We start from the raw sequence: 14,838 nt of genomic DNA, 5'->3' as shown, positions 1-14,838 counted from the left end.
CAAATTTACTGCACATATGTAGCCTGACTACAAATGCACTATGGCCTGTTTTGTTTGTTGTGTTTTTTTTTTTTAATGTTTCGTGTCTCCATTGGAGAAGTGATAGTAGCGAGAGAAGTGGCAACATGGAGGGAGAGAACAGTAAAGCCCACCCTTAATTTCCAGGTAAATTTCTGCTATAGAACTAGAAGCTATATATCTATTGTGTTGTTTCGAATTGATTTTGTTTCCAGAGTGAATGGATTTTATCTGCCACTTTACTTGCCAGTTTTCAAATTCCTACATCAGTTTGGAAGGTTTTGGGGTAGGTACAGTCAGAATTCCCATCTAGTACACTTGTGACTAACCTCATTATTGTAGGACTAAGTGGTTCCCAAGGCAGAGATCTTTAAACTCTTTGTGAAAGTGTCTTCAAATACTCAAATCATCCTTGCTGTCTAGAAAATCACAGTTGTGTAGCTGAACCTTATTTTTCTTAATCATGCCTAAATATATTCTCTTCAGTTAAAAATATCTGCGAATGACATAGTCAATCCATTTCAGAAGTTCAAAAGATCCGATCTTCACAAACACACATTATGTTTGTTTGTTTATTGCTGGGCTCAGAAATAGCAGCCATAAAAAGCTTCTCATCATGCTGCAGTGTACAAACATGATTAAAGATTTAGATTGCACACAAGCTCACGTCTAAATAGGCAAGGGATAGAGAAAGGGCACAGTGACTTGTACAACAGCAAGTAGCACATCACAGCAGGAATAAAATCAACATGTCCCTAGCCAAGCTGCTCATACTTTAGGGTACGTTGCCTCTGCTGGAACAGAATACAAATATAAAATGCTGCAGTATGTGACATTTACAATAGGCAGCTTTTGAACTATGATTCCCCTGGCCACCATCACTAACCTCAGGGTCAAGGTCATCGAGAACATGCTCTAGCTGTTTCAGTTCGTCCTCTGAGAGTTTGCTGAGTATTTCATCTTCGTTGATATTCTTATATTTCTCCAACTCTTTTCGGAAGGGCAGAGACATGGCTTTCGCTGCACGGCTAGATTGATGATGCTTGCCAAGATTTCAACCATCCAGGAGTACTGAGCTTCTTGCGACTTCACTCACTGTTAACAATAAAGCATTATGAGTATGTCTATTTAGCTGATGTAATCCTAATAAGCCCTAATAAGCCATGCCGAGAGTCACATTTACACTTTATTAGTGAAAACAAAGCAGCAAGATGTCCTGGCTCAGCAGAGGGGGTGCGGGAAGCGCTGGGGCTGCCTGTGCAGCAGTAGCCAAAGAGCAAGGAGGGCTGCAGTATGCTTGGGAACCTCATGAGCGCAGTGGCGAAGAGAAGCTTTGAGAGGTAGATAAGAAAAAAAACACTGGGAAGTTATCTTTTCCATAGAGATGAATCTGTTTTATTTAATTTACTTAGAAAAAAAGCAGTATCTGCTTGCTCTTTTTGCTAAAGGCAGAGGGAAGCGGCACAGTCACAGAAAGCAGTCCAACGCTGACAAACGAGAAGCAAATTGTTATCCTTTGAGGTGTTCTCTCCTATCCCAGCTTTGCCGGTGGCTGAAAGTTTACCCACATAATCTTGGCTGGCTTTTTGGTACATTCTGGTTACTGAAGCAACTTTAAAGTATGCTGGTCGGTAGTCTTATTTCAAAATGTTTGGCTACGAATGACAGCACATGATCAAAATAATCCTTGCAGTGAGGATATGCTACTTAGCTCAAAAGATCATCTGTAAATTAGTCTGCTGCATGGGGCACCTGCAGGTGTTCAAAACACAGTCATGAAAAAGATATGGACTTAGTATTTCACAAACCCCTGTTGGATGATCCCAACTGATCAGTAACAAGTGTCATCTGCATGGCCAAAATCATCAATGCCATATAATTTGTTATATGACAAAGTGCTATGAAGGTGGCGAGGTGCTGTCCCAGGCTGCCCAGAGCAGCTGTGGATGCCCCATCCCTGGCAGTGCCCAAGGCCAGGCTGGATGGGGCTGGGAGCAACCTGGGCTGGTGGGAGGGGTCCCTGCCCCTGGTGGGGGGTTGGAACTAGATGGTCTTTAAGGTCCCTTCCGACCCAACCCATTCTATGACTCTCTGTCTTCACTTGCTCTTTTTCTCCTGTCCAGAACCAATTCTAGAGCCAGAATGTGCCTCTAAATGAAAGGAGCGGAAAAGAATTATCTATGACCAGACACAGCATCACCTGGGGACTTTAACTGTGTTCCAGGCCGCCCCAAGTCTGCCCAGTTTCCCACATCAGCACCAGAGCTCTCCAAATCACACAGCTAGCCGTGCAGTTTTACAGCTAAGGTTTTGCATTCACAAATTTCAGTGTTATGGTTGATATGGAAAGCAGCCAGCTGGCACCTACATCTGGCTTATGTATCAAACCAAACTCCAATTTCCTTTGGCCAAATCTTTAATTGTCGTAAGTTAACAAAAGCCATGCAGGTTCTGTTGCTCTTCATAAGAGCTGGAAGCCTGATCTTTATTTTTATTCTATTCAAAATCCAAGTGAAAATGTTGCATTTCCTTAGAGTTTCACTATTAAAATACTAAATATCAAAACATATCTCAATTTTCTGTTTATTGAGAAAACTAGAAATCAGCAACCTATAGAAAGAGAAAATAATGATTAGTAGAATTAGAAATTTGAAAAATCTGGAGTTCTATGAATACTGCAAGGCATGGCAAGCCTTGACTTCAAACACTTAAACATTCTATTCTAAGAAAAAGCATTATTTCCCCTACATTTTCATTTTTTCCTTACTACTGCTCTACTTGTTGTCCCTGCTTTCATAGCCTAACATCGTTGTCAGGCTGTTCCAAACGTCATGGTAGAATTCAACTGTTCTTTAAATTGAAAATTTATTTTAGGAAGTTAGTCAGCATCTAATGTTTCACAAAGCTACAGCAGTTGTTAAAAAAATCTTATATTACCAAAATTCTATCATATGCAGTGAGTGTGAGAGATATTTTTGCAAAAAAAAAGTCCAAAAGAGCTAACGTTTTTGTGTATTTGGTGCTTAAAGAGAACACTAGTTCTACATACACTTAACTGATACAGTTTGTTACCAAAACTACTTGTTAAATAATGAAAGCATACTATTTAAAAGCGGTAAGTGTATTTGTTTAGATTGTAAAAACAAATTCAGCTGCAGTACAACATTTCTGTGCTAAGGCATCAGATGCCTTCTCTAAGTTTCTTTGGATAAACTCATTAAAAAGTAACATTTCAGCTAGCAGCCATTAACTGGGCTGAAAAATTTCTTTGAGGGGATTAGACCTCTTTAAACTCTCTTTAACAGTTTAAATGATTATTTTATTAGAGTTTAATCGCATCCCTGGAAAAGACAGAAATGTAATCCCATGGTTAGGTTAATTAAATATTGTTGGAAAAGCAACTGCTAAGAGTATGTAACAGTGTCCCTGGCTGAGGTTGAGCAGTCGCGCTGTGCAGGGGGCCTGGTCCCAGCACCCCTCCCCCCGCGGTACCCGCACAATTCCATCCAGGAGTGCAACTAAGGATTGTTCTACCGATATCAGCAAAACAATGGCTTCTGTGAAAAGGTTTGCGAAGTTGAATCCGGGTGCTAACGGGTAATTACTGCAGAGTATGGACTGTGTGTACCAGACATTTCTGATTTCTTTGTGAGTTACCCAAGTGCTTGGCCATAACAGGGAGATGTGCCAGGAGACACTTTGCAACAGGTGAGGGTTTTCAATGTTGTAACTGCTTCCTCTTACTTTTGGAAGGGAAGGCATTTGACCACGTGCAGCAGGGATACCCAAAAAGAAATATAAACCCAGATATTAAAGATGTATCAGTCTAACTTCCCTCATGGCATGAAGCACTACGTTGGATAACCCTTGTTAGATTAGTGTGCATGGAAGAGCTTAAAATCATGCTTTTCATGCATGCATACATTTGCAACAGAAACTCCTTTTATGTTTTCCCTTTCACAACTGAATCCTACTCTTTTGTGGCTGAACAAAAGCAGAAGACACTGCTTAGGGAACTTCTTTGTCTACAATCCCAGTAAGTAGTAAAGCTTTTCTGGAGCCTGCACCCCACTGTACAGCCTACTGAAAGCTCTGCTGAAACGCTTACCGTTCGTGTCATGCCTTTGTGCTCTCTACTGACCTTTCACCACAATCACACTGTTGGAAACCAAGGGAACGAGGTGAATCTAACAACTCAGCATCATTCAGTCTGGGAAGGAAATGCTGAAGTCTCGAGTTCACGTACTCTGGAAATTGCTGTCTAATGTGATGATTACGATCTCCACCTTCCTAATAGGATTTCATACTGTTAATTTTGTGTATGTAAACAGGACCATATGCTGTCTGTGCTGCTTCTTATTGTGGCTTGACTTTCTGGAGTGTGCACATACTGTTTACTTTTTGCAGATTATATCCACTGGGTTTTCTTTGTTATGATTACTCTATGAAAACTTTAATCTGTTAAAAAAGCAATCCTAACTAACCTCCCAACTACTGTTATTTTGAGCATACAATAGCAGATCAGATGTCACACAGTAGAAAGGAGATGTTCAATCTAATTGCAGAGGGGATATACTGTTGAATGGTCGCTGCATTAGGGACACTGAGGGAAGCAGAATGAGGGACCACGGGTTAAGACTACGGAGTTTCCCTTCAGACTTACTGGGAAGAGTGAACAAGGAGAGTAAGGAATGGAGGGGCACAAGTCCCCTTTCCCCACCCCCCCCACCCCCCGTTCAGTTTCAATAAGGAGCACTACAGTTTCCCATGGGCTCAAATACCCACCGTTAAACAGCACAGCATGCTGCTGGATGCCCAGCACGTGAAATCTATGCTGATTCAGGGTAGTACACAACTCTAAGAGGTAGCATCTCTGCTGACCACGTGCTACTTTTAAATCTTTGTAGAGCGCAGATGTTTCTTGGTGAGCTTCAAAGACTCCATTGCTATATTTTTATCTTTGATTCCTTCTAAAGAAAGAAATGCATACTTCTGTTTTATTTGGGGCAGCTTTTTCAGCCATGCTTGTCAACACCAGAATTCAAAATAATGTTTTCAAAGACAAAAAGAGTGTCGTTAGTCAGCCTGCGTAACAACATTATTGCTCTATGTAGTCAACACCTGCTGTGACAAAACTCCTCTACACTTTGCTGTGTTCTGTAGGTACTTTTTGGGTATAATCCTTATACACTGAAAGGGCTTTCTTTCTAGGGTAGCTAAGCTGTAGTTTCTGCTGATACCATAATACTGTCATAATGCTCTACCACTGACACCGATAGTTCTTTCGAGAGGGAATCAGTCCTCTGCTGAATTAATGTTAGATGTCAGAGAGGTCCCACTCACATTGCTTGGATCCCTTGAGATGAGTTGGAACCTTAGAACTATAGTTCTATAGTTAGAACTATAGAACCTTCTATTGACCAGCAGCTACAATGGCACATCAGGTCACTCATGCTGTCTAAAACACAGGCTACATACCTAGAAAAACATACTGTCTCTGGGATCCTGTAGAGATGAGAACACCATGATACAAACAATGGGAATTTCTAGCTTTTGATAGTGTGTACAAGTGAAGAACGAAGCTGCATGGCAATGTGCATTTATTATTATTATATATGAAAAGAGATGGGCTGAATGGGAAAAAAACCCCAACAGTTATTTTCATTTATATAGGAAAAAAGAATGTTCTTATAATCATATTTGAGAAATTGTTCTCACTTTTCCAAATCATGGCAACTGGTGTTTAGAAAGGAATTCTTGATGTAGGATCTGTTTTAAACTATCTCTGTATCCACAGTGCTGGATATTTGTGCTTTGAAAAATAGTTGTGAAACTGATCGGTAAATGTGGAAACATTCTTCCCTTTCTCTAAATAGTCTTAAGTAGCTAAGCATGAAAATAAGAAACAGGTGGAATAAATCTCAAGTTAAAATGATACTGGACCAAATAAATAGGATTGGGGCCATTATGATTAAGAGCAGCGTTTGTGCAACACTGGCAGCTGCTCAGTTGAAGGAGGTGCTTGTTCTGCACCATCCAGACAGTGGAGTGCTCCCACCTACGCTTAATTCAGCGCCACACAGGGGACCGCTCTGCTGTCCAGGAACTGCTCTGAAAAATAAGGCTGTGCTATTGAAAGCCCAAACTTAAAAATAATTAAATAAAAATTTTAAAAATTGATAAACACTCAATTATTGAACATATAAATAAGGTTCCTTTTTTATTTTTATACTTAAAAAACAAGACTAATATGTACTTTCTAAGCACAAACATATAGGAGATGTATACTCAGAGTTCCCATTTTGTGGTGCAAAATTTCTTCTTTGTTTTGAACTAGGAGGTTCAGAAATCTCAGAAAAGATAGAAAGGAAGTGTTAGGGCCAGCACAGCACAGAAGTATGATAGGAACATACAGTGAAGTATTATGAAACTGGGGGTTTTTGTGTATGATGAAAATGGTATTAGCTACAGGTGCTGTTGTAGATCGAGACAGTAGACACATGAAGGAAACTTGCATAGGTAAAAAATGGAAGGGAGCTCAGTAGGAAAGGATTTGGTCTTCTAGAATCCCTCAACTTTTCCACCCGTTTCCCAAAAAAACCTTCTGAAGAACTCACGACATAAGGAGCACTGAACTGTTCCTTGTCTAACCCTTTCCATCCAGGGCACAGCATGATCAGGTGGATCAAAGCGAATAACCTGTTTCAGGATTTGTAGAACTGGGTCCCTCGCGAGGGTGTCTCTGGGGCTGGCGGGGGAGCACATCCAGCTGCACATGGCACTGAGCTCAGGACTAGCTCTCAGCAAGTCACAACGTGACCAAACCTCTTCTATTCCAGCCCAGTTTGCCATCTTTTGCCATACTGTAGCAAAGAATCCCTAAAAATCCCTGTATATTTAAAACGCTTTTTTTCTCCAGGGCTAACACAGGGTTATTTCACATTCTGTTCCTAGCAACTGGCGTAGTACTGTATAGAGACTGGTAAATAATTAACAATTACGTTGTCCTAATATTCGACTAGGCCTGCACGTTTAGGATAATCATTCAGTGATCAGAAACTCCACTTCATAATTGGATGAGCCTTTCCAAACCCCGGTAACGCTTATGCCACTCCGCAGTTTGCATTACAGTTGGCTTCTCTTCTAAGGGACTGACAACTCCTATGCAAATGAAGTGTGAGGCATCAATTCACTTTAATGGGAGTTCAGTCATGCCTTTTATAAGAAAACCATCATGTATGTTGCAAAATTATCCATTGTACTGTTATTTATAGAAGATATAAAGGGATGTATTCCCTTTGATTCAGATAACATGAAAGGTTTTTCACTGGCAATTAAAGAAAGATGACATATTAATGCTTCTCCCACTGATGCAGAATAAAGCTATATAGCAACTAATTTCAGATTATTTCTAAAATAATATCAGTGGTGTTATTCATAACCGTTCAAAACAGGAAACTAAGTCCTGTGAAGGAAGTATATTTCTTTACAATGCCTGATGAATTTATAACCTGCTTCTCTGGGTATTGTCATATTTTTAAATCATAGCCACTAGAATTTTTTCCACACAAAAACTGACTAGTTATACAGTGACCATATGATGATTTAGGCCAGTCTTACATGAAAAAAACACCTTTAAATCACTCAATTCCTACCTACAGGAAGAGGATGACAGAAGAAACTTAAGTGTTAGAGATAATACTGGGATTGTGTACAGTGCTCTGGCACTCCAGTGATGCGTCAAGTATGGGAAACAGAAAAGCCCAGAGAGACCTGTCAGTCTGTTGTGTCCCCTGCAGGGAGAGAGTCCCCCTTGCTTTTAGAGGGGTAAAGTTCAGTTCTAAAATAATGAAGCAACTATCTGCTATTGTGCTCATTGCAACTGGTAACTTTAGAACTGGAAGGTAGGTTTCTTCCATCTTTAGAACTTAAGTTGATTATTTGAAAATCCATGCAAGGTTAATTACCTTTTCTAAAATAAAACCGTAACATAGTTACTGTCTGAAACTGAAGGCAGTTTGAAGTGCTAGGCTGAAAATCCTGGGGAGCAAAGTCTTTTTATACAGACAAAATGGACTATGAAATGGCAGTTTAACCCACAATTTGTCACCTGTAAGCTTCAGCTCCAACGTGAACAGAAACACCCTGTGCCAAGCTGTACTGGTGGTGGTTGACTGACGGTTCCTCGGACAAGACTTAACATCACAACCAACTAAGACTATCAGTGATGATATTGATCAGTTATAAGTGACAGTAGGAGTGCCCATCTGATAGCAACTGGAAGAAAACAGCCTCATTATTTTCTGTGAGGCACCAACGATATTTTGGCCTCTTTGGATAACTACCAGACCCTGCAGGTTTGATTCTGCTGCAGACAGGTGTTGGTTTACCGTGGAACAAGAGGTTGTACCTCCCCTGGCCAGCAGCGCCCTGGGACATACATGCTCCCAGTCCTGTGACACAGCAGCCCATGGCTCTGTGGCCCCTAGATGAACACGGATTAATCGGTTCCTGCACCATGCACATTACAGTAATAGCTGTGATGTTTACCAGATGGTGTCTTCACCCAGTTCAGTGCCCCAGATTTTCCGTTGTGTAAAGAATTGTACTTCATGTCATCAGCACGCCTACCATGAGTGCAAAGCAAAGCACACACTGGGGTATGAATTATCTGCAGCTTTGTAAAAAGGCATCCTCAGGAAACCAAAGGCCGGGTTCTGGCACCCTCACTGATCGATCATGTTTACATGGAGCCAACTGTTGTGGTACTTTAAACACCATCAGCCACATGAGAGCTTCTCCACTTCACTGTTCTATTGGAGGAAAGAAACACCTTGTTCGAGGTCAAACAGAAAGTCTGTGGCAAGACAAGGAGTTGAACCATCTTCCAAATATCAAGCATTGGTCAGCTTTTCTTTTGGCTGTGGGTCCCTGCTTCCATGGCCTGTCTTGTTCATTTAAGTTGATCTTTTAAATGAACAATATACACCAAGTGAAAACACAGCAGAGATGGAACCACAGGCTGGGTTATGCGCATACACTACCGACTGCAGGACTAGACCCTTAATAATGGTCACTGTTAGGTAACTTCGAAAAAAATCTCTTTTTGCATCTTTTCTGAGCTGTTTTGTCTCCTTCCGATGTACAGAGCCAGCGTAACTACCTACGTTTTTTGCATTTTAGCTGTAAACCAAAGCCAGAAACCATCTGTGATGTGCACATCCTGATAGCTGAAACAATAAACAGGAGAAAGAATTGTACCGGGAAATAGACTTTTTATTTACACAACAAAAGAGATCAGACCAGCCCTGGAAAAGACAACACTAGTGTTTGTTTTTCACATGTGGGAAGCATCAACAGGAAAAAAGGACACTGGGTTCCACCTGTGCTGCCAACAGATAGGGAATGGTGTGCCACCTTTTTGTCACTGCTCTTCTCAGGTTTCCCTATTTTAGACTAGCAGCTGGACCTGCAGGCCCAGCTGTTCCTTGAAATAATCCTGATAAAGAAGGATTTAAAAAACAAGTTTACAGATTTCTGTGGCACCAAATAATGATGACCAAACTCTACCATTAAACAGAAACACTGCTACACTTGTGTGCTGTGGTCAGTAAACAGAACTTACACGTTTACCCTGCTATTAACCTACCATGTGCAAATGCACGTGGCTACAGGATCCTGTCTGGTGCCTCTCAATGCAAAACCCTGCACAGCTACCAACGCCTCGGTCAAAAGGATACTCAGTCATAGGAAGACATCAAACTATGAGAGTCAATAACTTAGGAATGCTACAAAAAAACCCTAGAGCAGATTAATAACAGCAAAAATGCATCAGCGTTGCTTGCCAGAAGTTGTAAAATACTGGAAATAATAATGATTTGGGGAAGGAAGAAAAGTTATGCAATAAAGCGCACCATTTCAAACAAAATTATTTAGATTGTCAAGATGAGAGAGGCTAAGTTCAGACAAATCCAACCAAGCTAGATGAATGGGAGAAAAGATGCCTAAAGAATTTAAGTCGGCAAAGTCACTAAAATGATTCAAATAACCTTCACATTCTACATAGAGCTAAAAATTTATATACATATATATATATATATAGTGGAAGCCAGTTAAGAACTGCATGGCATACAGCACTACAGCAAAGGCAGACAGTCTATTAGATAGCAAATGGGCGCAGAATACCACGGAAAAGATCGTAATATCGTTAGTATAATTGCGCGAGACACCTCCATACACCCCTGAGTTTGGGTTGATTTTTCTAGTAATGGCATCCCTTGCAAGGCACTGGAGGATGCAATGCCTGCAGTACTAGGCCAGTTGGTCCCAGGTGTTTCTTTCCCATTACATGTTCCTGCCTCCAAAAGTATAGGGCAGAACAGAGGAAGTTCAAGGACAATTTCTGAGAATAACCAGTTAAAGAAAAGCTTTTTGATAAAGTTTTCAAATGATAAGTTTTCAAAAGATCTACACAGTGTATCATACATGGTATAAAAATATTATTACTTCTTCCACTTATTTTTAAATTGATATTTGATATTGATGCATTTCTGATTTTTTTTCATCATTAATGATTTACAATGGTTTTTTCGTAAGTTTATGTTTCTCCTAAGCTCAGGGTGGTCACACAAATCAAACCAGTTTTCGTTTATTTTTCAGTGTTACAGTCCTCAGATTTCTCTACATGTTTCCCACTGATCAACTGTGGATTTTTACTCTGGCAAAAGAAACTCCCCCCAGGCTTCCATCAAAGCAAACCCCCTTGAATTAGCAGAGGGCCACCCTGATAATGCTGCAGTCAGATGACAAAATAGAGCATGTGTGCTATCTAATGCCAATGTGCAGGTTTTGAGGACACGTTTTGCTCATCAGGAGCTTGGAAATATCCCTGAATGTTACCAAATCCACATCCTGATCCCGAACCTGTCACTGGTACGTTTATCCCGACCCTCTCCGGGTAACCACCCGCCATCGGTCCTGCTGTATTTCTGACACACAAAAGGCACCAGGTCTCCGAGGAGAGACAGCTCATCTTCATCGCAAAAATACCTTCTTTCCGTATTTTATTCCGCTGCTGCATCTAATCTTTGTCGTTTATCGCCTGCCATAAAGGACGCGAGCACCTCGCGATAAACACGCGCGTCCCCCTGAACAGGCGCTACTTAAAACCAGAAGGCGAAAGGGGAAGGGCGCTCCGCACCCTGCGGGAGCCTCGGGCACCGCGGGCCGCCGGGGCGAGCCCCGCCGGGTCCTGCCCGCCGCGGACCGGCTCCAGCGGCCGCCGGGGTGGGGCCGGAGCCCCGCGCCCCCCGCCGGGGATGCTCCGCGCCGGGGATGCTCCGCGCCGGGGATGCTCCGCCGCCGCCGCACCTCCGCGCCCCCCGCCCCGCTCCGCACCGCACCGCAGTGCGCGGCGCCCCGCGGAGCCGCCGCCCCGGGCCCGCGGGCGATGCCCCGGCGGCCCGCCCGGCCCCAGTCCCCGCCCCGGCCCCGGCCCCGGCGCCTTACCCCGCTGTGGGGCCGGCCCTCGCCGCCCGCCGCCTGCGCGCCCCTCCGCGCCCGAGCCCAGCGCCGCCCGCCGCCTGCGCGCCCCTCCGCGCCCCGAGCCCAGCGCCGGCGGCGGCAGGTGGGTGCCCGGCGCGGCGGCTGCGCACCGCGGCCCCTGCCCTGCCGGGCACGCTGGGACTCGTAGTCCGGCGGCCGGCAGCAGCCGCCGCGGGGTCCGCGAGTGGCGGCACCGGCAGCCCCAGCCACCCCCCCCAGCAGCACCAGCAGCACCAGCACCAGCAGCAGCAGCACCAGCAGCAGCACGCCCGCCCTCCCCTGGCCGGGCCACCCCCGTGCTCCCCCTTTCCCCCCTCACCTCTTTCCATCGCTTTCTGCCTCACGCCTGCAGGCGAGGTGGCCCCTCAGCCATGTGCAGAGCAGGTGGATCCCCCCCCCCCGCCTGACTCGGCAAGCCATGGTTTCAGCCTTACCCCTGCCCCGTGTGCCCCCCTGGGTGGGAGCCTGCAAACAGGCTGCCTGCAGCTTGCCTGCTCTGCCCGCCGCCGCCGTCGCCCCTGCCCCGTGCACGGCCCTGGGCGCTCACCCACGCACTTGCCACGCGTGGGCTGATGGCCTCAGCAGGTGTGCTGGGCGCTTCTGGGCACACGTGGAGGCGGCCAGCCCTACGGACAAGGTTTGCTCCTCTCACACCCTCTGCAAACGGACCCGGCCAAACAGGTCCTGCGGCAGGAGCCCCAGGGCCCTCGCCCTGCACCCAGATGTGCCGCTCCAGGGAGCCAGCTCTGGGGCGGAGGGAGCTGACCGCCGAGACTGTTTTGCTGTTCTTCCGCTCTTCTCTTAATTCATTTCAACAATTCAATTTATACTTGTGCTTTTATTCTATACGAAAGTTAACTGTTAGCTGAAATTTTATATAATAGGTAATACAATTGGAATGTAGCCCCTGTAATCAAGTATGTCCAGAATTTAATTTACCCGATTGCCTTCACTGGGTACTGTGTTTTAGCTGAACCCAGGCCCTTGGTTCTAAGCACCAAACGATGAGTCACTAGCAGCAGAAGAGCTATTCCCGTGATTAAAATGTCTTTAAGTTTCATGATGTGTTGGCAGGAAAACAAGACATTGCCTTGTTAAGAAGCAGATGCCACACCACAGATGAATTTTCTTATGGAAAAAGAAGCACAACTAGGATAAACAACGCCTTCGGCTTCACTCCATACCCTGCCACACACCTCGGGCACCTGTAGCAAGACCTATGGCAGAAAACTCAGACTAGTGTCAGGGACTGAAGGGTCACCTTGGGCATTTTGCCACCGCTGCTCAGGAAAACACCTGTATCCACAACAATGTGCAGAGTGCACAAAGATGCTCCAAAGCTGCAATTCTCCGCTTGCAGCCTCCTTGCCCCAAACTTCTTATGAAATGGGATATTCAGCCACAAGTTAACAAAGCTTTTGCTAAACGTCCAAAATGTTATTACATTAGCAGAAATGAAAAAGAAACAGATCCATTTATTCCACAGTCTTCTCTCTCTCTCTCTCTGTCTCTGTGTCTTGCAGCATTCCGAGAATACAGAGTTTGCATCCATGGTTTTGCTTGTTCAGTACCAGAAGTGTCAGGGAAGCTGGATCGAATTGCTTTGAGATCTGCTGCTCTGTAACCGGGTGGCTCAGGCTGAAGGTGATTCTGTTGGTTCGGTGTTGGGGTGGAAGCTTCCACTGCAAACAGGCCTCATTCAGACATGAGGCAGAGAAATGTGGATTTAATTCTTAACACGGATTAAACCCTCTTTTGGGGTTTAATCTTGGTCTGTAGAATCGGGGCTTGAATTACTCATAATTATACAAATACTGAGAGGGAAATGTGTGTGACCATCAAAGAGTGGAAGTTAACTTTGGAGTGTTTGCTTTTCGATAAACTTGTGCAAAATTTTCACTCAGATTTTCCTGTCACGCCTTAGAAACACATTTGTTAAGTTGAAAGTCTTTCTCAGTCGATACAAAGGGAAGAACTCTTCCCACTGACTTTTCTGTTTGCAGTTGCCGTGTATCTGCTGACAAATTCACTTCTCATTAGTTTGTGTTAGAAAAGTAACAACTTAAGACCTCTGCCAGGAGCACAGAGTTTGGCTGGAGTCAAGGTTTTTCTTTTCTTTGGCTGTGGTTTCATGTTTCTTTCTTCCTTTTACCTCATGCATAGTATTTGCAACCAAAAAATTAGAAATGTGATCAGTCTTCCTGCATTCGTGAGACATACAGACAAAAACATACGTGGAAAATGTGTTAAATGCAGATGTACACAACAGTATACTTAAAAGTATAGGGATAACATTCTCCTTAAAATCACAGCATACAAAGTAAACCATATCACAATTCAGTCTCATATACAGGGTGGGTGTTTTAAATAATTTGTCATTCTTCCCAGGCCACAAACTAAAAAGACAGAAGTGTTCAATACAATTCACAAATCTGAGCTACACCCCACGTACAGGCTACACTACATCCCATGTATGGGCTATACCTGCTATGATACATTTACACCAAATGACTGTGGGCACCTGGGCTGACCATATTTCCCATGTGTGGGACTTCACAGACCAGCACGCTGAGAGGACATCTAAAACTGCAGGGCAGGGCTCCCACACAGTCCTTTTTCCCCCGGTAGGAATCTTTGCTTAACATTTTGCCCACCTAGGCTTTTAGTGCATTTATGTACTTGACTTGTTGAAAGCGCAGTGGCAGAGTTAACACCCAAAGGATACAACAGCTGTGGGGACAAGTACTCCAGAAAAAAGCTCCTCCTGGAAAAGCCTTCAAGAGCTGGCGGTCCTCTGGACCCCAAAACATCTTTCCTGGCTCTGCCTTCCCTTTGAGCACTGACACTTCGGTTCGGAGCTGCTGCATGGTGAATGCAGCGTAGAGGTCCAGCATTTTTCCAATGCTGCCTAAACTGAGCTGGGGCACCCAAAAGCAAGTTTTATTTCACTGAACTATTTGTAGCCAAAATGCGGTCCGTTGTTTTAAAATGTTTGTCACATTTTTTCAATACAAAAAGCAGAGGGGCTGTTGTGATCTTTTCATCTGTTTTCCTTATAACACAGCTTGTAAGACTTTGCTTAATTAATTCCTGCTTGAGCTGGAGCTTGTCTTCTAGACAAGCATCTGGACTTGATTACTGTGTTGTGCATGTTTTGATCTCTTCCCTAAAAACCAGCTGTTGATCAAATTCAGTGACCTGTATGTGAAAAACCTTGGTTCAATGCCTGATCAGCAAATCTCGGACCTAGGGTAGAGATAAAATTTGGCTCTTGCT

The 14,838-nt window shown here is 44.0% G+C and overlaps 1 protein-coding gene across 1 annotated transcript in view; it reads right to left on the bottom strand.

The window, feature by feature from the left end:
* The window catches only part of LOC130153037 (tropomodulin-2), a 36,448-nt gene extending 24,765 nt beyond the window's left edge, over positions 1-11,683 (bottom strand). The window contains exons 1-2 of the mRNA XM_056347452.1: positions 11,527-11,683; positions 905-1,113 (exon numbers count right to left, since the gene is read on the bottom strand). Of these exons, the coding sequence (XP_056203427.1) occupies positions 905-1,030 (126 nt within the window). The 5' untranslated portion in view covers positions 1,031-1,113; positions 11,527-11,683. The remainder of the gene's footprint in view (positions 1-904; positions 1,114-11,526) is intronic.
* Positions 11,684-14,838: the final 3,155 nt, after the last annotated feature.

Source organism: Falco biarmicus, chromosome 7 (genome assembly GCF_023638135.1).
Source record: "Falco biarmicus isolate bFalBia1 chromosome 7, bFalBia1.pri, whole genome shotgun sequence".
Taxonomy (NCBI): Eukaryota; Metazoa; Chordata; class Aves; order Falconiformes; family Falconidae; genus Falco; species Falco biarmicus.
Note: the sequence above shows the minus strand (reverse complement) of the source record. Positions and strands in the feature narration are given on the sequence as shown.